The sequence below is a fragment of the Erpetoichthys calabaricus genome, chromosome 6 (genome assembly GCF_900747795.2).
Source record: "Erpetoichthys calabaricus chromosome 6, fErpCal1.3, whole genome shotgun sequence".
Classification (NCBI taxonomy): domain Eukaryota; kingdom Metazoa; phylum Chordata; class Cladistia; order Polypteriformes; family Polypteridae; genus Erpetoichthys; species Erpetoichthys calabaricus.
The window spans coordinates 113,836,557-113,860,949 of record NC_041399.2 but is presented as its reverse complement, the minus strand read 5'-3'; the positions used below and the strand labels follow the sequence as shown (position 1 = coordinate 113,860,949).

At 39.4% G+C, this 24,393-nt stretch overlaps 1 protein-coding gene across 1 annotated transcript in view; it reads left to right on the top strand.

Annotated features, from left to right (window-relative positions):
• Positions 1-24,393, top strand: part of LOC114653512 (tripartite motif-containing protein 14-like) — a 44,930-nt gene that overhangs the window by 4,529 nt on the left and 16,008 nt on the right. The window contains exons 2-3 of the mRNA XM_028803872.2: positions 14,987-15,082; positions 23,654-23,890. Of these exons, the coding sequence (XP_028659705.1) occupies positions 14,987-15,082; positions 23,654-23,890 (333 nt within the window). The remainder of the gene's footprint in view (positions 1-14,986; positions 15,083-23,653; positions 23,891-24,393) is intronic.

The window sequence follows — 24,393 nt, the reverse complement described above, 5'->3', positions numbered from 1 at the left end:
ATCATTCTTTGAAAACCTTTAGCACTGTGCCTGATAGAAAAGAAAAGAATCCATCCATCCATCCATTGTCCAACCCGCTGAATCCGAACACAGGGTCACGGGGGTCTGCTGGAGCCAATCCCAGCCAACACAGGGCACAAGGCAGGGAACCAATCCTGGGCAGGGTGCCAACCCACCGCAGGACACACACAAACACACCCACACACCAAGCACACACTAGGGCCAATTTAGAAACACCAATCCACCTAACCTGCATGTCTTTGGACCGTGGGAGGAAACCGGAGCGCCCGGAGGAAACCCATGCAGACACGGGGAGAACATGCAAACTCCACGCAGGGAGGACCCGGGAAGCGAACCCAGGTCCCCAGATCACCCAACTGCGAGGCAGCAGCGCTACCCACTGCGCCACCGTGCCGCCCACAATCTTGGTTTGCAACTTCTAAATCTTTCAGTGAACTGTAAAGTGTTAAATAAGGCTAATTTATCTTTCAGTTTCTTATAGTTTCCAATAGCCTGGTCTGTCATTTTTTTTTATTAATGTCACTAAAGTGATTAACTCAGTGTTTCATTCTTTCATTTCCTTTTTATGCATATGACTCAAAGTCATCATTGCATTTGGAGTTTAATCTGCACAACAGCTTTGACTGAGTCTTGGACAATAAGTCAATCATATACAATAGGACAATAAGATTCTTAATGTAGGTGACAAGATTGCACTGCCTAAATAATTTGGACCTGCCTATGGGGACTTTGTACATTTTCTCTGGGTATCCCCCAAGACTGAAAGTTAACCCCGGAGAAGTGACGCTTTTGTCTCTGGGTGTGCGGACAGATGTCCAGTTCTGGGTTGGTCCCTGCTTTGCCCCCAGTGCTGCTGGAAAACGCTTAATGTAAGAAGTGGGATAAGAAAATTGATGGATGTATAAAATGGCAGTTAACATCACCCTCACAGGAACAAAGGCCATGCTTAAACTACCACTCCGGTTTGAACTGATTCTGATTTTCGCAATTATATCAGGCTGTGGTCTGAATTTCAAAACTTGAATTTCAAAAACTTTTTTTTTTATTCATTTCATTTCAAATAAGATGTGCTCTGAAAAAAAACTGAAGACAACAGCAATAGAACAAAAAGCAAAGAAATGAAAAACTGAAGAGACCGTAGAAGAACTCAACAAAAAATAGGGAGAGTAAATAGAGCTTGCCAAAACAGCATGTTGGTTCTGAAATGTGCATATAAAAATAAAGGGTGTAGCTTTCAGTTATTCTCATGCTTAACTAGAAAGGGTGTGTGATGAGGGCGGATCAGCCATCAAACATGGGTACACACTGTGTAATAATCATATTTAGAAAATGGATGTAAAAATAAGTAATTGAGCTTTAAAAACTTAAGCTGCTTTAATTATTCTGCAAATTTGCCACTGGTGCTCCATTTTACACCATATAAGGTGGTCTGCATCATAAGCAAAATATTTGGAAGGTGTGTAAATGCCAATTTACAGAAGTAATTTATTAGGAATTTTAATTCAATTTAAACCAGGGACTAAACCAGAGCAACTTCTTTACTCTGAATAAATTACATTGCATTACATTTAATACTATCCATGTATTGTATAGGTTGTTTCTTTATGTTTATTATTATGATCAGATTCTTTTTTTACATTTTTTTTCTTCTGAGTTTTTGGTTGAACTCGGGGGTTTTAAATATAACAGAACTTAATTCTAACATTTATTCTCACTTTAAGAGTGTGTTTCTTAAAGTTAAAAGTAGATCATGTCTCGCAACGATACTATTATTGTCTTGCATGAATGTTGCCATTGCTATTTATGGTTTCTATAGTGATGGTATGCAGGGCCGAGCAGGTGCATGCAGTGTGTGACATTACAAACGTGGCAAGATAAAGATCAATGCTGTATGTTTATTAGCAGTGGTATTTTTATCATACAAATTCTAATGGAGCCAATCAAAATTTTCCAATACATGTCCAGACTTCTCTAATGTAAACAATAATTTACTTACCTAAATACACCTACTCCGCTTTTGCTGATGACTAGTGAAACCATGCAAATTCACTCCATCCATCCATCCATTTTCCAACCTGCTGAATCCGAACACAGGGTCACAGGGGTCTGCTGGAGCCAATCCCAGTCAACACAGGGTGCAAGGCAAGGAACCAATCCCGGGCAGGGCGCTAACCCACCGCAGGACACACACACACACACCAAGCACATGCTAGGGCCAATTTAGAATCGGCAATCGACCTAACCTGCATTTCTTTGGAGTGTGGGAGGAAACCGGAGTACCCGGAGGAAACCCACACAGACACGGGGAGAACATGCAAACTCCACGCAGGGAGGACCCAGGAAGCGAACCCAGGTCTCCGAACTGCGAGGCAGCAGCGCTACCACTGCGCCACCGTGCCGCCTGCAAATTCACTCACTTTTCACATTACAAAAACTCAATCAAACAATAGCAAGCTAATGCCAGGTCTGTCTCAATCGGCATCAGATTATTGCAATACCCATTGTGACATCACTATAACCTGACAAAATGCACCAAAATATGCACTCACGGGCCACTTTATTAGGTACACCTGTTCAATTACTTGTTAATGCAAATATCTAATCAGCCAATCACATGGCAGCAACTCAATGCATTTAGGCATGTGGACATTGTCAGGAAGACCTGCTGAAATTCAAACTGAACATCAGTATTTTGAAGAAAGATAATTGAAGTAAATTTGAACATGGCATAGTTGTTAGTGCTAGTTGGGCTGGTCTAAGGATTTCAGAAAGTGATGATCTACAGAGATTTTCACACATTATCATCTCTAGTGTTTACAGAGAGTGGTCCAAAAAAGGGAAAATATTCAATTCTCTGGGCGTAAATACCTTGTTGATGCCAGTGGAGAGAGGAGAATGGCCAAACTGGTTTGAGCTGATAGAAAGGCAGCAGTAACTCAAATAACCACTCATTAAAACTAAGGTATGCAGGAAAGCATCTCTGAATGCACCACACATCGAACCTTGAAGCAGATGGGCTACAGCAGCAGGAGAGCACATCGGGTGCCACTCTTATCAACTAAGAACCTGCAACTTCACACAGGCTCACCAAAATTGGACAATAGAAGATAGAAGATTGGAAAAACATTGCCTGGTCTGATGGGTCTCGATTTCTAATGCAACATGCGGATGGTAGGTTCAGAATTTGGCATCATTAACATGAAAGCATAGATCTATCTTGCCTTGTATCAACGGTTCAGATTGGTGGTGGTGGTGGATATTTTCTTGGCACACCTTGGCCCCTTAGTACCAACTGAGCATCATTTAAATGCTACTGCCTATCTGAGTATTGTTGCTGACCAAGTCCATGCTTTATTACTGCTGTGTATCCATCTTCTGAGGGTCTACTTCCAGCAAGATAATGGGCCATGTCACAAAGCTCAAATCATCTCAAACTGGTCTCTTGAACATGACAGTGTTTTCACTGTACTCAAATCACCAGTCACCAGATCTCAAATCAATCCTTTGGAATGTGGTGGAACAGGAATTTCGAATCATGGATGTGCAGCCGAGAAATCTCCATGAACTGCGTGATGGTGTCATGCCAGTATGGACCAAAATCCATGAGGAATGTTTCCAGCACCTTGTTGAATCTATGACATGAAGAATTACAGCAGTTCTGAAGTCAAAAGAAGGTTCAACCCGGTACTAGCAAGGTGCACCTAATAAAGTGACTGGTGAGTGTAGATTTAAATGCTAAATGAAGTGAATGCCTGGCCAGGGAAATACACTGCCTGGCCAAAAAAGTCACACACTCTAACATTTCATTGGACCGCCTTTAGTTTATTACAGTACACATTTGCTGTGGTATTGATTCAATAATTTCCACAAGTCTTTATTGCAAGTCCTTATGCAATGTCACAACATTTATTTCCGTCCAGAGTTGCAATAATTTTTTGCCAACATCTTGTATTGATGATGGAAGAACTGGACCACAGTGTAAAATCTTCTCCCAAAGATTCTCAATAAGGTTAAGGTCTGGATTCTATGGTGGCCAATCCATACGTGAAAATGATGTCTCATGCACCCTGAGCCTCTCTTTCACAATTTGAGCCCAATGAATCTTGGTATTGTCATCTTGGAATATGCCTGTGCCATCAGGGAAGAAAAAATCCATTGATGGAAAAACCTGGTGAGTCAGTATATTCAGATAATCAGCTGAGCTCATTTATTGGGCACATAATGTTGCTGAACCTAAACTGAAGCAACCCCAGATCATAACACTACAACCATAGGCTTGGTTGGTAGGCACTAGGCATTACAGGTGCATCACTTCATCTGCCTCTTCTTACCCCGAGGCACCCATCACTCTGGAACAGGGTAAATCTGGACTCATCAGACCACATGTCCTTTTTTCATTGCTCCAGAGTTAAATCTTTATGCTTCCTAGAAAACTGAAGCCTTTTTTTTCAATTAACCTCATTGATAAGTGATTTTCTTAAGGCTACACAGCTGTTTAGTACCAATACCTTATGTTCTCTGTGCATTGTGCGTGTGGAAATGCTCCTACTTTCAGTTTTCAACATCGCAGTGAGTTCTGTTGTTGATTTTTTATAATTTGATTCCACCAAACGTTTACATGATCTCCGATCATGATCATTCAAAATTTTTTTCTGACCACATTTCTTCCTCGAAGATGACGGTTCACCACTATCCTTCTAGGTTTTAATAATGCGTTGGACAGTTCTTAACACAATTTTGGTAGTTTCAGCAATCTCCTTAGTTATTTTCTTTGTTTTGATGCAGGCCAATAATTTGACCAGCATAACATCTTTTCCACGACCACAGAATATGTCTTCCGACACGGTTATTTAAAAAATAAGAAGCTACTCACTGCATCAGTTAGGGTTAAATAACATGTACCCAACTGAAACATATTGATCACTGCAGTACTTATCCAATGGAAGGCTCTTACCTATTTGCTTATTCAAATCAAGGTGGTGACTTTTTTCTTGGCCAGGCAATGTATTGGCTATAAACTTCCTAAACTGAAACAGCTACGACTCAAGGATAGAATACACAGACCTGCACATGACTTAAACTATACAGTGCATATCTGGAAGCAGCACTAACAGGTGTTTGTGGTGCAATGCCCACAAACATCTGAAAAATTACTTTCAACATACGTGTCTGTTCTTTCTGCACCAGGGTTCTGCACTTTTGGAATATCCTTGAAACTCAATATGGGATACAGCTGGGTTAGAAAATACATGTTTGCAGGAATTAAATATTTGCATACATACCTCAAATTCTATGATACGTTAATGCATATTATCAAAGATGCCATGCACCCATTTATTCATTTTCCAATGTGCTTAACCCATTGTTAGAGCAATAGGACTGGAGTCAATTCCAACAGCATCATGTGTTGACACTGGGTGGAGAGCTTCATTGAACAATGCATTCCTTAAATTGATCTTTATTTTTTCAAAATACTGTGACTAATTTAAGGAAGCAAATGGTACTGGACTTTATGTAAACCTTCACAAGTGCAAAAAGTTCAAAGTCGAAGTGTAAACATGCAATTAAAAGAAAAAACAAAAAACAACAGGCATTCATATTTATAATATAGACAGTGACCTTCAAATCCCTCGCCAAACTGGAGAGTTCAGATTGCACATGTGCACACACACCCAAAATTGCTTAAAAAGACAAAGTTATGGGTTGTTATATATATTTTAGTAACATGTTAAATTACTGAGGGAAGCTTATTATTATTTTGCACAACATCTGGTGGACCCATTTCCACAAGTCCTTATTGCAGAAACACCACTGCTTCCTAATTATTTGAGATTGTGGATAACATCCTAAAAGAATTTGTGAACTTTTTGCATTGTGAAATCTAGTTTATCAACCCTTAGCATTTGTTAGTTACTTTGAATTTTACTTGTTGTTTTGGTTTTGACAGCTAATTTTTCTAGTTTTCATAGTTTCCACTTTTCAAAGGCTTTTGACATTTCATCTAATGGTTTCATTAAAACTGTTTGCTGCCACATTCTCTTTTCTGCCAAAATAGTTATATTGTGTGTGGGAGACCATCGAGAGAGTGTTAACAGTTTGGGACGCTAGACATTCCTGTTTAATAGGCAACTGAATTTGGCCCCACTTGGGCACTAAACAGAACAAAAAGAAGAGACGGTCCATTGTGTGGTTCTCAATAATGGCTTGCTTCTCACTGAAACGTCCTTTACAATAGCAGGATTGGGAATTATGAAGAGCTTCCAATTGTGCCTTCTCTTAATATTGGACCTGGGGCAAATGGACAGAACCAGGATCGCTGAGCCGGAAGTGACGTCATTGTTTGTTGCAGTAAGCATCCTCTACTCTGAGGGAAACAAAAAAAAATCAGGTAAAGATGATGCAACCCTGTTTTCCTTCCCAGTATCTTTCCTTCCAGAGCCAGGCAGCCACTCCTGGAGCTTACGTCTGTGACATGTGCCAGTATTATTAATGTCTGGTACTATTTTCCAATGTAATACAACAAAGACAGTAATTGGTAGTGCAGCCTGATGATTGACTCACATCCTTGCTGGAATGTTCATTGCCTTCTTGGTGCTCTGATCTCCTTACTTTGTCCCAAGCTTGATTGGTAGGTTAACCAGTGATCAGAAAGTGTCAAAGGCATTCTGCATGAAAAAACTTAAACTAGACGTGCACAGATTGTCTATCCTCCATCTCAATTTAGCAGGGAGAACCAACACTGTCAAGATGAATATCCTTTCCAAACTTCTTATTTTATTCAAAAGCATCCTGATATACATTAATATAAATCATTGTTTAAGAAATTAGAATAAATCATAACCTCATTTATTTCGAATTCGAAACATCCAAGCATCCAAAGGATGACCTAAAGCAGGCATGTCAAACTCACTACCATTGGTGGGTCACTTCGACTGCCATACGTGCGTCAGCGGGCCGTACTGTAACAAATACTATTATACAAATGTAGCTTTCTTTCCAATACTGAAAACTTTAAAAAATGTAACATTTAAAGTTTAAAGAAAAGCAATTTATTTCCATGCAGTCTCCATACAACAGTGTAGAATTAGAGTCTTAACCTCTTAGCTAGGTTCTTATTATATTACTAGGCTCACCCTCCTTTTAAGGCGACCGACTTTTATCCTCAATTTGTGTGCGCTCCATGTGTACATCAGGCATGTAAGTGTAGGGAATGAGAACATCAAAGTGCCCATTCATAGCATCTCCCGAAAACCTAAGTTTTTTTATCCCCTCGAGTGCCTGTCCAAACTTGGAGTGTAGGACTCCATAATAATATACTTGAAACTCATAGGGGAACAACTCTCCCGCTGCCATTAGCTCAGAAATGGTACCATAAGTTTGAGACTTTGACATTTCAGTGAGATACTGAAGCTCATTTGTATAAGAGATTCCTGACGGCATCATTGTAAATGGCTGAAACCTTGACCAATTACTTAAAACATGTAGTACAATGTCAGCCCGAATCTGTACCGCTAAAGACGGAGTTTCATGCACTAAATAAGCTATAGATGAGAATAAGCAAGCACCATTTCCCCTGATATTTACTACGCGGTGAGGCATTTGTACTCCATCAACATTAATTATTTCCAGAGACATAATTTTGTCTATTTTTCCAGCGCATCGCACACAAAAGCAAGGGAACGATGGGAGCACCAGAACTCTGCTCACATCGTGTTGCTTCGTACCGCAAGCCGCAAGTAGTAAGTCTGTGATAAGCGGAATACCGCTACGCTTTGCACTCACGGGACGGAAGGACAATCCCGACCGCTTTTATATAGTGTCTTGATGATTGATATTCATTATATTATATTCATTGCTTATATAGGAGCCTTACAGTGTGAGAATTATTTCTTTTGTCCCGACACTTGGCATCTCTTGTTAGTAATCAGTTCGTCAATATCAGGCTTGAAATCTTGTGCAGCTGCAACTTTTATGAGGGATGAAAGGTGCTCGACGGTAAGTCTTGAGCGATGTGGGGTTTTGGTAGCTTTAATTAACAAAAACAATTGCTCACAAAGGTACTGTAAGTGCTTCCGAACATTGACAGTACTCTCGATGCCAACTTACAGATCTGCACATACGAGGGTGGCAGGTAAGCATACAAGCCTGGCACACCAACTTCGTTGTATTTTGCCTTCAGAATAGAATCTGACTGCACTTCAATCAATTCCATTTGGATATTCTCAGGCGCATTCTCAACGTTGTAAGAGAACAGCGCAATGCCCTGTTTGTGTGAACTGAAATCACGAAAATGCTCACTGAATTCATTGCTCAGTAATTCAAGTTGGAAAACCAATCCTCCAAAAATCAAATTTTACTTTACTAAGTTTACTTCAAAGTTTATATTGTAAAATAAGCCAATATGCAAAAAGTCACCTGACCTACAATAATTTTACAAACTCAAAATCACAAAAATATGTTAATAAACAACTCACCAACTTCTCGCGTCCACTTCAGATCTTCAGCTGTAGTCTGCACTAACTGTTCGTTACAATACTAGCACAAAATTACATGAAACTAGAGCAAAAAAACCTGAAAATATGCGGGCTATTAACTTCCCATTAGCACAATTATTCCACTACATTCAAATTAGAAACTTTGCTAAAGGGAATATGCCCAATTTTCCTCAGCTTTCACCTATTTCTATTCCAGAAGAGATATTGATCAGTCTTGAAGACTCAGAAAGAATTTCTATAATATATAAAACCATTTTAAAGTCCCTTCCTTTCAAAGATCCCATAGTACAGTGGAAAAAGGATCTCTTACTCAACATTTCAGAAAAGGAGTGGAAGGCAGCCACGCACAGAATTCACTCGAGCTTCATATGTGCAAAGCATTCAATTATTCAACTTTAGATCTTTTATCGAGCACATCTGTTTTGTTTAAAATTGTCTAAAATGTTTCCAGAGCAAGATCCAACCTGCAAACGTTGCAATCAAGCTCCAGCCACATTGTGCCACATGTTCTGGGCCTGCACCAAATTAATATCATTCTGGACAAAAATTTTTAAGTGCCTTTCAGACAGCCTTGATGTCACAATCCCTCCTAATCCACTAACAGCTGTGTTTGGTGTACTCCCAGATGGGCTTGATGTGGAGAAGAACAAACAAATTGTAATTACCTTTACTACACTCCTTGCATGTAGACTTATCTTGCCCAACTGGAAGAATCCTAACTCACCTCTTTTAAGTCAGTGAGTAACCGATGTTATATACTATTTGAAATTGTAAAAAAATTAATTCTCACTCAGAGGATCTGTTCAAAAGTTTTTTAAAAAACCTGCCAGGATCTAATCAATAACATTTCTGAATAAGCATTTATGTTGGGGAAAATGATTCTCTTCCTTCTTTTCTACTCTTAAAGTTTTACTCTGGCTGTTGGCTTTCCTCTGTTTCTCTTGGGTGAGGGATGAATTTAATTCTGTTGAGTTTGATATGATTGTATGGAATGTTACTTGCTTTTAATAAAATCAATTAAAAAATGTATTTTACTTACAAGAAGAAGGTGTACATTTGAATACAGCAATATACTGTCATTGCTTTTTGCAGTAATTCACAACATTTTCATAGTATCTTTTTGGTAAATTGTTGGGTTATTGGCTATTTTTTACAGTTTAAAAAATCTTGAGGTGGACTGGAAACTGACTGCTAGTTGCCCTCAACCTTTTAAAGTGAGACAAACATGCTTTACAAACCTGTTAGCATTGTAATATGAATCAGATGTTTCCATAACATAGAATACTTAGCATACATGCATGTGTCAGAGGAGACAGAAACTGTATTGTGTAATTCACTGGACATCAGAAATGAAAAATAAGGTAAAGAGCAAATTTACTATATTTGAAGGTATATACTAGGAAAGCCAGAGAGGAAAGGATGACTTTGAGTGTTGTGAATCAAGTAATGGTATGCTGGCTAGTGCAGCTCCAATACTGTAAACTTCAAAAAAAGAAAAATCTTGTGACATGTTGCAGTTTCAGTTGCACTTTGTCAAGTTTCGTTTTTCCTGTTTTAGCATGTGTTTATGGGAAAGTCTTAGTAGGTAGTGAGCTACCTAGTGAAGAAGTGGTCTCATCTCTTGGACTTAAAACACAGTTTATAGTAACACTACGTCTAGCCCAATGCACTTCCATACTTGTTTAATCTGTCATATCCAGTCAGGCTCGCCCAGACCATTTGTGCTTGTGAAGCCACCTCCACATTTAACGTCTTCCATGTATATTAGAATGATGTATTATTTACAGACTGCATGTTCCAGAGCTTTTCACTGCCCTCTTTCATACCCACATGTATCCTCCACCAAGGAGAGAGGAAGAATGAGAGGGACAGAGAGAAAGTGTTCCAGAGCTTTTCACTGCCCTCTTTCATACCCACATGTATCCTCCACCAAGGAGAGAGGAAGAATGAGAGGGACAGAGAGAAAGAATGAAAAGGAAAATGAGATAAGCTGATAGCAGCCCGATGCATGGATTCTCACACCCATTCAGTCACTTGGGGAGTTGGCCAGTGAAGTTTAAATTAAAGGGTGATTCTGGAAAAAATGTGTCTTGTAATTACACAATAGAGGCACATATTCATGTATATGACTCTTCAGTAATTGTACGCCATGAAAATAATATATAATTGGTTGGGTTGGCTGTGTGCTGCCTGTTCAGGGTGAAACTTGCTTTGCTGACGTCAAGTACGTCAGGCCATGCTGCATAGTTCCATGCTTTGCTGTTCTTCCTAATTTGATTTGTTTATGCTCAGAACTAGCTTCTGGATTAAACCAAGAGGGGTGTGTTTGGTCTTTGTGTTGCCTATTGGAATTTATGAGGAAGCTTTTTGTTTTTTTATAGTGTTTTTCCCCCACATTTCATTTCCTGACTTTGATATTTGTGCAGGTCTCAGTGGGTGTGACAAGCAGTGTATGTATTATGTGGTTAATAGACTAAGAAGTTTATATGTAGCTTGTATTTAAATCTGGTACAATAAAGAGCCTCAGAAGTGGATAATGACTGATTCTAAATACAGGTCAGGTCAGGTCAGGTTGGGGAGCATGCGCTGGTACAGTGCGTTGCCGCACGCACCACATGACGAAACAGCTTGGGATCCTGGATAGCAATCCCCAAGCAGACACACGGTCCAGTCCCACCCTCTGTAAATGATCCTCTATCTGCTGCAGCCAGGTGTTATGTGGGCCTCCCCTTGGCCTGGTCCAGCCACTCGGGTCCTCAACAATGACGAACCTGCAAGCCGGATCATCCTCGGGGAATCGCACCCCATAGCCATAGTGCCATAACTGACACTCCCTAACAATGCAGGAAATGTGCCACATTCAGGAGTCCATGAGAAACCACTCATTCGACACAAATTCAAACCAGTAGTAACCAAGGATTCTCTGAAGAGACACAGTACTGAAGGAGTCCAGTCTTCGTCTCAGATCACTGGATAGCATCCATGTCTCGCAACCATATAGCAGGACAGGAAGCACCAGGACTCTGAAGACTTGGACCTTTTCCCTTTTAAACAGATATCAGAAGTGCTAATTAAAACACACCATATTAAAATGGTTTACCGTGCACTAATTAACTTATCAGTGTCCACACTAAGAGAGTGTATTGAAATTGAGATGCTAATGAACTATGGGTTATATTGTTTGGTTTCGGCAGCATTGATATGCTGGAATCATAATTAATTTTCCAATGTGCCATAAGGATAAAAGAAATTTAAAATCACAAATGAAATAGAAGTTAAAATTGATTTTTTAGCCCTTAATCAACTATTGAATACCTCATGAAGGGTGTTAGAGTTAAAGTTCTGACACTTCATTGTGTGTTGTCATCTTTTTGTGTAATAATATTTCTAATCAAGCATATTATATACATACATACAGTGTGGAAGATCCTGCGAGATCTATATATATAAAGTTCAAAAAATTCCGTATAAAAATAGGGAAGGGAATAAACCACCCACCTCCCTACATTTTACTCAAACAACCCTGTAAAAGAGGTTCCTAAAGGATCAAAAGTCACTGATGCCCATGCAGACCAGGGAGACACTACTGTCTGGCAAGCCTGAAAGAAAAGAAATGATAAATCAAAAGAAATTTAGAAAGTAGGAATGGGAAAGCAGGGTAGACATTGCTCAAACAGCTCTCAACTGCAACTTCTCTATATTTGGACCAGACGAACTGTTGATACACAAGTATGACTAGGTTAAAAAAAGAGGATTTGTAGAATTTTACAAAAGAAAATCAAAGTTTAGGACTTATTTAGAATCAACTGAACCCAAGCAAAATAGCCCTTGCTGGATAACACTGAGGGTACAAGCTGAAAGATTCAGGAGAAAGAATGTCACAGCAAAAATGTAATATTAAAGGACAGGCTCTCAGAGATGGCAGACCAAAGAGTGTACAGAGATAATCCGAACTCATCTAAAAAAATGTGCCAGGAACAATTAAGGGATACAAGTGAAAAATGGGCTTGATGGCAAAATGCTTAGCTTTAATATTTGCAAGGGGTATAGGCAATGTACAAATTTAAACTGAACATGCTGATAATTTGTGTTGTTAGGAGATGGGTATACCTTATTAAGCATAGCTTTCCATGAGATTCCAGGAAAGGAAGTGGAGTCATGCTGCCAAACAAACAAAAGATAGCACTCTAACTGGTGCTTTATTTAAAGTTGCATATATGGATGCCACTCTATTTAGGAAAGGAAAATGTGTTTTACATTATGTGTTCTATACATATAAAGCAGTGTCTGGAGCTAAAATAGCCTAACTGTGATGCTTAAAGGACTATTGATGGGTTATGTGGCATTACGTGGAGTACACGTCAAGGGAGGTTTGCTTAAACTGTGTGAAATACTTGACACGTTACATCTAGAGCACTAAGTGCTGTTTTGGCCTCCATATTATAAGAAGGGCTTTTTCCTTTCTCTTCTTTTTTCTTTGTAAAGTCCAAGCTACAGAAAAGCTTGTAAAAATAGCTAATATTAACACACAAATATTATGGATTTGTTGCTAGTTTTTCATTTACTTGCTGTCTGTTTGCTGGTGTGAGGTGAAGGCAGATGGGAAAGGGAGTTCCAGGAACAAGGAAACCACTAAGTTGTCACAAGCCTAGGGAGTGTCCAACTGTGTTTTACATATGGCTGGTGGCTGGAGGAGGGGGTTGTTCTTCTACTCCTCTTCACAAAACTCTGCTAGCTCTGTGAGGTTTGAGGGATGTTGTGCACGAACAACCCTTTTCAGGTTCTGCCACAGCAATTAAATGGGATTTAGGTCTGGGCTTTAGTCTGGCTATGCCACGACACAGAATTTATTCATCCTAAGTCATTTTTAAGGGGGCTTACTTGAATATTTAGCATTGTTGCTTTGTAGAAACATTTAATTTGTGACCAATTTGAGTTTTTGAACTGATGGCCTAACATTCTATTAAAGAGTTCTTTAATTTTTCTCAGAATTCCTGATTTCCCTTATTGATAACGATTTACCCAGGGCCAGAGTAAGAAAAACATCCCATACAAGGACACTCTTACTGCCATGATTGACAATAGGAATGGGGATTGGTTGGTGGTAGGCTATATTGGCTTTTCTCAAAATACAGACCTTTATGTTGTGACCAAATACTTCAATGCAGGACTTGTCTCCGGAGAGAACATATTTCCAGTACTATTCAGATTTTCAGGTTAATGTATGGACCACTTCACCAGAGGCAGCTGGAAGGCTTGAAGAACTTTGGATGTTATTTTAGAATTACCATTTATCTTTTTTATTATTCACCATGTGGCCCCATAAGAAATTTTAGGAGGACATCCACTTCTTAGAAGGGTTGCAAATGTTTTATATTCCTCTTGTATAATATTGGCCAAACAGAGAATTTATGAAGTCAGAGTCTTTCTTCTGTGTTATGTTTCAACCAGTTCTCTCGCTTATGTTTATGCTAATTTTTCTTACCTTTTCTGTTGCTTTTGTATTATTATTTTTTGAAGTGTTTTTGTTATTAAGTAATTTATGCTGATATAATATTATTTAGTATTTATGTATGGTGTTTATGTTTTCTGGCTATCCTTGTGTTCTGTGGGTGGAAGCCCTAAGAGGCGGGGCCACCATTATGTCACTGCTGAAGGACTGCACTTAGCCTTTAAATTCTGGCCCAGTACACATTGTTGTACTGTGCTCGGGCCATAGATTGCTTGTATTCCATGAACATTGCACTGATATTGTGCTCTCTAATTGCTTTGCTATGTAAAATAGTAACATAGTGTGAAAAATGTGTATTTAAAATAGACTCCCATATAAAATGGGTGAAACTGTTTTTGTTGGACCAGTGAACCTATCTTTACATAACACAAGTATCCACAATAATTTAAAAGATGAACCTGGTCAATCAGAACAAATATAAAATTGCACAGGAAGCTAATTTGGTGAAAAAAGAATAAATGTGTTTCAATTATTGACAGGGCGGCACGGTGGCGCAGTGGGTAGCGCTGCTGCCTCGCAGTTGGGAGATCTGGGGACCCGGGTTCGCTTCCCGGGTCCGCCCTGCGTGGAGTTTGCATGTTCTCCCCGTGTCTGCGTGGGTTTCCTCCGGGCGCTCCGGTTTCCTCCCACAGTCCAAAGACATGCCGGTTAGGTGGATTGGCAATTCTAAATTGGCCCTAGTGTGTGCTTGGTGTGTGGGTGTGTTTGTGTGTGTCCTGCGGTGGGTTGGCACCCTGCCCAGGATTGGTTCCCTGCCTTGTGCCCTGTGTTGGCTGGGTTTGGCTCCAGCAGACCCCCGTGACCCTGTGTTCGGATTCAGCGGGTTGGAAAATGGATGGATGGATGGATGGAATTATTGACAGCACGTATGTACTTTATCCCTACAGTATCCATTCCCTTGTGTAATGTTCCAAAGGAGATTCAGTCATTTTCCTGTTTTATGTTTCTTTTTCTTCAGTTGAACATAACAGATCAAATGAAAAAACTCAAGAGGAAAATAAAAAAAATCGATGACAGCATGAAAAAATGTACCACTTCAGAGCAGAAGGTAGAGGTAAGCCAGCCCCCAGAATGCATATACCTTATTTCTTTATAAACAAAGGGACATTTATTTTTTTAAAGTGGCTTCAGCTGCAGGGGGTTTAAAATCCCCTAAAAAGAGTAACAATATTTGAAGGTGTTCTTTATTCTGTGTCCTAATTATACATAGTTTCAGAACAAAATCTTTTGAAACAGTACTTTATGTACTAATAGATTTTTATCATCACAGTCTTCGAATTAACCATTTTAATTCCTGGAACTCCAAGCTTCCCATGTTTAGTTGACACCCTGTGCCAAAGTTTGCTGTGTTTCAGTCTCATCAACCTACGTGAGCTCCTTTATACAATAGCTTCTTTACACATCATTACTTGCTGTCTATTAATCAGACATTACATTTTCTCCTTTATTAGTTTTTACCTTCCCTAATTGCATAGCTACTGTATATTGTAAGCACCAGTCACAAAGAATGCATGTGAATGCTTGTCTTAGTCTTACTGGGCTATAATCGCAAAGTGTTCTTCAACAATAAGACAATATCAATGGTGGCTAAGACCCCTGGGTCTCGGGTGGTAGTGACTTTTAGAAAGGAGATCAATGAGGGTGATATCTCTCAGACTAAAGATGGATGACCCCAGTATCCGACATAATATTCTTATTATATGTAGTAAAGACCTAGACTGCAGAAGCAGGGTGAGTCTTACCTCTTTAAGAGCGATTGGAACCAGAAGGTGACTCCTATTGCTGTAGAAACACTATAAATTAATATTAATTGCCAAGAATCAGGAGCAGGACACACTAGGTGAGTGGATATGTTATCTAAAAATTACAGTAGTTTAAAGAAAGTGGATAAAGAGCAAAAGGGACTCAAAATCCTGGTTAGAAAGGACTTGCATCTATCATTTCCCGTGATTCTTCAACAGAGATCTCACATGGGTATTTTTGTCCTGACATATTGGTGTTGTGCATTCTAAGAGCTACAAATACACTTTAAAAATGAAATAACACTGTGCACATTCAATTTACAAGTAGCATTGTGAATGCTAAATTTTTAATTGAAATACTGTATTAATTTCTTATTACCGGCTCACTATTTCATGTTTAATTTGGGAACTTTTAATGTAATTAATTCACTCACTTAAATGTTCATTCATTGTTTTGTGAGATGATTCAATGTAAACATAACAACATTTATTTATATAACATGTTTTCATACAAATGATGTAGCTCAAAGTGCTTTACAAGATGAAGAAAGAAAAGGTTTAAAAAAATAAAAATATAAAAATAAGATGACTGGTAAGAAAGGGGCTCAGAAAGAAACGGAAAAGAAACCTAAAGCTACATCCAAGCCTAGACAGGCAAGTCCAAGTTCAAGGTACAGCCTTTCAGAGACTGACCTGGAACAGACAGGTGAAAGTCCAGACTTCTCGGGACTACAGTCCGCTGCATCGTCTCCAGTTGAGAGCAAAAATTGAAGCGAATGTGCAAGTGATGCAGGTCACGATAGCTTGCCGATTCCAGAAGATCACTTGAAACTGGAAAAGGCCTTGTAGTCCGCACTTTCATCTACTCCTTGCAAGTCGGGAGCATCGGCTGTAATAGGGCTCACCGCTTCATCTACAGTGCACGAAATCAGAAATGATATGTCCAAACTGAAGGTAATGATCGCTGAGCTCAAACAAGAAAGAAATAAATGGTATGCTCAAGACAAGCAAGAATACAAGCGAGAAGCTGCGGCGGGAGCTGCAGGAGCTGCGGCAGGATAATAAAGACTCGGAGAAACGCGTATATAATCGCTTTGAGACAGACTTTAAAGGTATGCTGAAAAAATTAAGGAGCACATTCAGGAAGATCCATCTAAACTGAGAGTACTTGCCGATAAGCTGGAAGACGTTAAGCAGACCTTCACAACTCGAATTGAAACAGCCACAAATTTAGCATCCACCGCTAATGGAAAAGCAACAGCTGCAAATTCCGATTGTAAAAAACTCAGAGACAGACTTACTGCTCTGGAAGATGGATGCAGAAGGAATACTATTAGAATTGAAGGTCTACCTGAGAATCGTGAAAGTCCAAACCCAGTGAAATTCGTAGCTGGACTATTCTCCAAAAAGCAGACACCGAGATAGCAGCAGTTTACTGCATACGGGGATCGAACACCTCTACACCTAGGACTTTTGTTGTGCGCATCAAGAAATTACATCTAAATTAAATGTAATGTCACTTCTCAGACAGAAACAAGAGATTATATTTGAAAATAACCTCATTCGTATTTTCCCTGATTTCTCACCCTCAACAGCTGCTAAACGTGCCTCTTTTTATAATATTAAGCAGCGCTTACGGAAAGCCGATATCAGATACAGCCTCTTGTATCCTGCCAAACTAAAAGTGGATATTCAAGGCAAACATTACATCTTTACCACTACGGAGGAAGCAGATAAAGAGTTAAGAAAGCTGATCCCGACACTTTCCTGTAATACGATCGTGAGTCGCACCTTGCCATGGCATCACAAAGAAGATATCACCGGCTGTCTGATCCGCTTGCAGTGATTCTGGTACCGTAATTATACATCCTTTTCCCTTTTAGGTCACTTTCTGTTTATGTTTTAATTACAATTATACATGTTTATGTATGTATGTGTGGAAGAAATTAAATTAGTAATGTTTTTTTTTTCTCCCTTTTCACTATTCTAAAGGAGACTGTTAAACATCATACACTTGGTTTATTGTTGTTTGTTATTATTGTATTAGGGTTTAATTATGTGTGATGATGAGGGTTCTGCTCCACGCTCCCATCTTCCCTCTGGGAGCCCTTGAACCCTACACCGTCGGTAATGTTACCAATGAGCTGGACAGTGAGGCACAACAATGAAGCAAGGGGATGGTGCAAAAAGTGCAAAAGTGCTTTTATTTAAAAAATCAACAAAACCAAACAGTGTCCAAATAAATAGTGCAGTGCCTCTTAAATCTTCAAATAAAAAATCCAATAGAAACAGGTGAAAGGGTGGAGGGTAAAATACGATAGAAAAAATCCTTTAAAAACAATGAGGTTAATATAACTCCTGCTGCCTTCTCTGCCTTATGTGGCGAGTCATCCTCCTTCTGGTCACTCCCGCTCCTCACTAAATGTTCCTGGGGTGCTGGCCAAACACCCAGGCTCACTGCTCAGCTGCACCTTCGCTCGTTCATGCACCAGCTTTCTCCTCCCTACTCCCTGCTTCCTTTCTTCTTCTTCTGTAACCTCTGTTCATCCTTTTTATTCTCTTCCCCCCCTTTCCTTCATCCGCCTTGCGCTTCTATTAAATGATCCGGGAACATGGATCAGGTGTGGCAATCAGCAGCTCCCGGCAACAATTGCGGATGCGGACAACTCCTCACCTGTGCACTTAAGTGAGGACCGTCCGCATCACGAATCACCCGGGAAACTGCTTCGGCCACATTGCCCCCTCTCTAAGCTGCGAGTGCGGTGACTATTTATTTAAAAAGTGGCCTTTTTGATTTGAGCTGTGGACCCGCTACACCACACTATGCTTATCCAGGGCTATTTTTTAACACCATTCCCCGGGTCTACTATCTTAATATTTCAAGACTGTTGATGATTATATTTTATGCTTGTAGTATTTAGACTATATTGGCAATAGATATCTCAATTTTAATCTTCATACACCGCTGCTGGGGGGCTTGTTTTGTTTTGGACGTGCTCTGTCTCTAGGTATGTCAGAGGACTGGGACTTTGTGAAGTGGGGTCCAGCCTAGCGTGGGGAGGCAAAACAGGGGGTGGGGGGATGGGGGGAAGAGAAAGAGAGCAAGCTATCACTAATCTATCATTTCAATTCTTATAATTATAATTACCAACGTAAAAATAGATTACAAGCTAGAGACAATAAAATTCTACCTCAAACTTTTCGTCAAGCAAAATGCTCTCTTTCTCAGGGATGGGTTTTCAATCCTATTTTTGTAAAATTGATCTATTTGTATGGAATGTTGTGTGATTTCAATAAAATCAATAAAATTATTAAAAAAATGGAAAAACAACAGCAAGAAAATTAGGTGTTAGTATGGATTGTGAAACCATGACAAAAACAGTAATTAAATGCATATACAGAATATCAGAATTAAACTAAAATGAAGCTATGAGAAAGCCATGTTAAAATAATGAGTTTTTAGCAGTTTTTTAAAGTGCTCCACCGTATTAATCTTGCGAATTTCTATCGGTAAACTATTCCAGATTTTAGGTGAATAAGAGCAGAAGGCTGCCTTGCCACTTCTTTTAAGTTTAGCTCTTTGAATTATAAGCAGACACTCATTTGAAGATCTAAGGTTACGATTTGAAGTATAAGGTGGAAGACATTCTGAAATACAGGATGGAGCGAGATTATTTAAGGCTTTGTAAGCAGTATTTTAAAGTAAATTCTAAATGGCACGGGTAACCAATGTATTGACATCAAAACTGGAGAGATGTGCTTGGATTTTCTTTTCCTAGTTAAGATTCTGACAGCTGTATTCTGCACTAGTTGCCTCTTTTTTTGGTAGTTCTGATAGGAGTGCGTTACCGTAATCTAGCCAACTGAAAACAAAAGCGTGAACTAATTTTTCAACATCTTTCAAAGTTATAAAGGATCTAATTTTTGCTATATTTCTTAAGTGAAAAAAATGCTGTCCTGGGAATCTGATAAATATCTGATTTAAATTCAGGTCAGAGTCAATAATTACCATTAAATTATTTACCTCCATCTTGACTTTTAATCCTAATGGATCAAGTTTATTTCTAATACCCTCACTATATCCATTTTGCCAATCAGTAAAATTTCTGTTTTCTCCTTATTTAGTTTGAGAAAATTACTACTCATCCACTCAGAAACACAAGTAAGACATTGTGTCAGTGAACCAAGAGAGTTGGAGTCATCAGGCACTATTGATAAATACAGTTGTGTGTCATCAGCATAGCTGTAGTAGCTCACGTTATGCTTGACATAATCTGACCTAAAGGAAGCAAGTAGATTGAAAAGATTAAAAGACCAGGATAGAGCCTTGTGGAACACCATATAGAATATCATGGGTTGTTGAAGCATAATCCATATTACTAAACGAGAATGGTAAACCGGATATGGACGCAGGGACCTGCCCGTGGACGCAGGAGACATAGTGCGCAGGCGCCACACAAAGCCCCCCTCCCCAGAGTGAAACGGGAGAGACTACGAACGTGCGCAGGCGCCACACAAAGCCCCCCCCCCCCCCCCCCCCGCCCCAGAGCAAAACGGGAAAGACTACGAACTGTCTGACATGCCGCAAGCAGGATAAAGCGAGGTCAGAAATAAAAGACAGAGTAGGAAACAAAGTAAAACGTCATAAAGAGGTTAAAGAACGGGGCCAAACACATGGAGAGCAGGTTACAGATGATGAAAACTGGAATGCAACAGCTTCAAAAAAACCTAGGCACGAAACACATGCACAGCGAGGGACAGAATATAAAGGCGGAAACAACGACAGTTAAACCGCCACTCCACACAGCGGAGGCAGACCCAGAAGGTGCAGGCGCCTACATCGCGCGTCGGAAGGCGCGGGAAAGTACGAAAGGCAAAGGCGCCTACACAGCATGGTGAAACCCGACATAATACGGAAGGCGCAGGCGTTGCCGCCATATTGTGAGTGGCACTAATGCGTAGTGAGGGCGCAAGCGTCACCGCCATATTGTGCGTGGCACTACTGCTGAGTAAAGTTAAGAATAATGTGCTACTTGGTGTGACACACAAACCCCCCCACAGACTACGGAGTCCATGGAGACTACGAACGACATAACCACACAAACAACAGGAGTCAGCGCCCAACCCCAGTGTAAAATGGGACAGAATACGGAGTCGAGAAAGGTTCACAAATCAAACCCGACATAATACGCCACCCCAGAGTAAAACGGGACAGACTACGGAGTCCAGAAAGGGTCACAAATCAATTGGAGTACGAAAAGCGCCAGACAGTACGCAAACACACTACACAGCTTGATCCACGCACCTCTAATGACCCGCAAGCAAAAACACGATATAGTACAGAAACCCAACAAATACGGACTCCACAACATATTTGAATCACATTTCAGTGATACAATATTGACAGTGAAACCACACAAGACACAGGCACAACATCTGATGGGTAATAAGAATAAACAAACACTCCGTATTAAAGGTTCGTCATCCTCACACGTGAAGACTATACAGCATAAGTTAATCATCACATTACAGTCATACATTTTTAACAATTCAACCACAGAAAACGCTACGTATTAACAGTAAGTGCAATCCATTATCCATATTACTAACGCTAAACAAGGAAGAACTAATGGAGTTGCGCTCACGCCTCCAAAACAATAGACCACATACCACTGTTAACGCAACGGGCTATATTATGTACAAAGAATATTGATGTTGATCACATAAATAACCAAGTCATTGCATTACTTCCTGGAGAAAGCCGCCTCTTTCTAAGCACTGACAAAATTGATTCTGAAGACGACATTGAACATCTTAATTTCCCTTTACAATATCTGAACACTATTAATCCAGCCGGATTGCCACAACACAATCTTAACCTTAAAATCGGAACAATTGTCATGCTATTAAGAAACCTTAATACTAAACAGGGTTTATGCAACGGTAAACGTTTAGTCATCAACACCATGACAAACAATGTTATTGAAGCAAAAATACTTACAAGATCACATACTGACAATACTGTTTTAATTCCTTGAATTGACCTTACAAGTTCTGCCCTTGAATTGCCATTTACACTTGGGCGACGCCAATTTCCCAGTAAACCTGCATTTGCTATGACAATCAACAAATCCCAAGCACAGACCATGGACAAAGTTGGCATATACCTCTCTGAGCGCGTATTTGGACATGGACAACTTTATGTAGCCTTCTCATAAGTTCAGCATTCATCTGACATTAAACTTAAAGTTATAAATACTCCAATACCAGCGAAAAATCATTCAAGGACAACAAACCATCTTTACTACAAATATTGTATATAAAGAGATATTCCAATAAATCTTTGTGATTTACCATACAATGCGTTCTTTACTTCCTATCCACCGTCTAAAACTGCGGAGGCAAAACAGGCACGGGTTCAAACCGAACGAGCTCAACTGACGGATATATGCCTACAACGCGCGTCTCAAACCACAGAAGCAGGGCAAGCACGGGTTCAAAACAACGCAAACTCCTACAACGCACGTCTGAAACTACGGCTGACCAGCGGGCACAGGTTCAAAACGCCGGGGGTAGGCGAGCGAAGCGAGCAGGGGGCAGAGCCCCCTTGTTACAGCTAATAAAGACGAGAAGCACTGCATTCAATAAAACTATAGTATGATTAAATTAAAACACAAAACCAAATAAAGTGATGAAACTTTTTTATGTAACTCTGATCTTCTCCATGGCTTTTTGGAGATCCGTTGGGCAGTCATCAAAGCAAGAGCAGGAAGATAGGAAGTATGTCCTTGTGTCTTTAATATTTTTCCAGAAAAATATCTGGCTTTTTCGTTTTGTGCATGAAGACATAAACAAACTGTTGATCTACTGTATATTTTACTTATTGTAAATTTGTAATATTTTAGTGTGTTTTTTGACATAAGGTGAACATGATGAAGAAGAACAAAGATTTTAGAAATGTAATCAAACTTTTTTTTTATTCAGGTAGGGTGATGATTTTTATCAAAAAATTTATTGTATATTAATATTTACTCCTTTCATATTGACTTCATTGATCTGCACCATGCATCAAGATGCTTAATAAATCACAGTTCACTTTGTCTGTTGTTCGAATGATAAGTGTACTAGCTGGTACATAAAACTCAAGACTGCCTACAATTTTTCAAAAAGAACAGTACTACTCTAATTTTCCACTCTACACCTTCACTAGTGATGAATGAAATGATTTACGTGAAATTGTAGTTTTGAGGAAAAAAATTGAGAAACAAATAGTATATTGTAACCAGCAAAATTAGCACCATTATCATATATACTTTCATCTCATCTACATCCTTTGTCTCTAAGTGCAAAACCATGGAGAAATGTATTCTGGTGCAAAGGTTGATAGAGAACATGTACCAGCAAGCACTGCCTAGGTGCTGATTCTCTGGTAAATCATGACCTGGGTGAGCTTCCAAAGGGATCCTGGCTTGGATTGGCTTATAAAGTTGGGGAAAATGAGTGCAAGATGGTCTACCCCTCTGATCACAAATGAGCGGTAAGTGGAGGAGCCAGTAGTGTGAATGTGCTAGTAGGCAGTGCACGAGGAAGATACCTGCAGCATGTAGGAATTCTTGGAAATTCAAAAACCTAATTTTAGGGATTTCCCTCATTTCACAATTGCAAAATCACAAGCAACAGGAATTTTAGGGGGAATTTCATGAAACAGTATTGAAAAAGAAACTCTGCTGTTTTGGTAATTACTAATTGTCACTATTTGAATTTGTGAATGCTGTGTTTGATTCTACTTTAAGAATTAAAAAAATAAATAAACGGGTGGAATTTTTAAAAGTTTCCAGACTGTATTTAGCAGAGATAAGAAGCTTATAATTTGTATTTTGCAGGCAATGATTCAAGAAGTCAAGAACTCTGTAAACAAGAAGTACCGGGAGATTCAGGAGAAGCTGAAGCAGGATGAGGAGCAGTCATACCGACTGATTGAGGCAGAGAGGCAGAGTATGATATACCAAATTCAACATCAAACTGAGTGCAGCTGTGCAGTCAAGGATGCTGCACAAAGTCTCACCGTAGAACTTAACAACATCTTATCTTCTAATTGTGACAGCGTTTCTCAGCTAATGGTGAGGATTAATGTCTCCCCAAATGATTCTTGATAGTTTTTGCTTTATCTTAAGTATACACAGATTATACATTGCAGTGCTGCCCAAAGAATGTTTTATAAGTTTGATTTGTATGTTTGTTTGGAAGTTTGTGTTTATTCATAGTTCATAAAACATGATCTAATCAGTATTATGTGACCTTGCGGTGACTGTTATAAGAATTTTCATGAAGGTTTTGGAACACTATTTCAATTTAATTAATCAACTGTGTTCTAAGTCAATATTATTAATGATTTTTTGCTGGTTGGTTATAGTCAAAGTCTTCTTTTTTTAATTCCAAACCACCACCCCTTCTCATAATCAAGGCAGTTTTTCTAATCTCAAAGAGAATAATTAGTTAAGATTGGAGCCATAATATCCCAGAAAGATTTTTTTGACAGAATATTTATAGTTTCAAATGGCCAAGTATCCCAAAATATTTATGACTTAAAGTCTTAATTTGCATGTGATTCTCAGGATTGTAC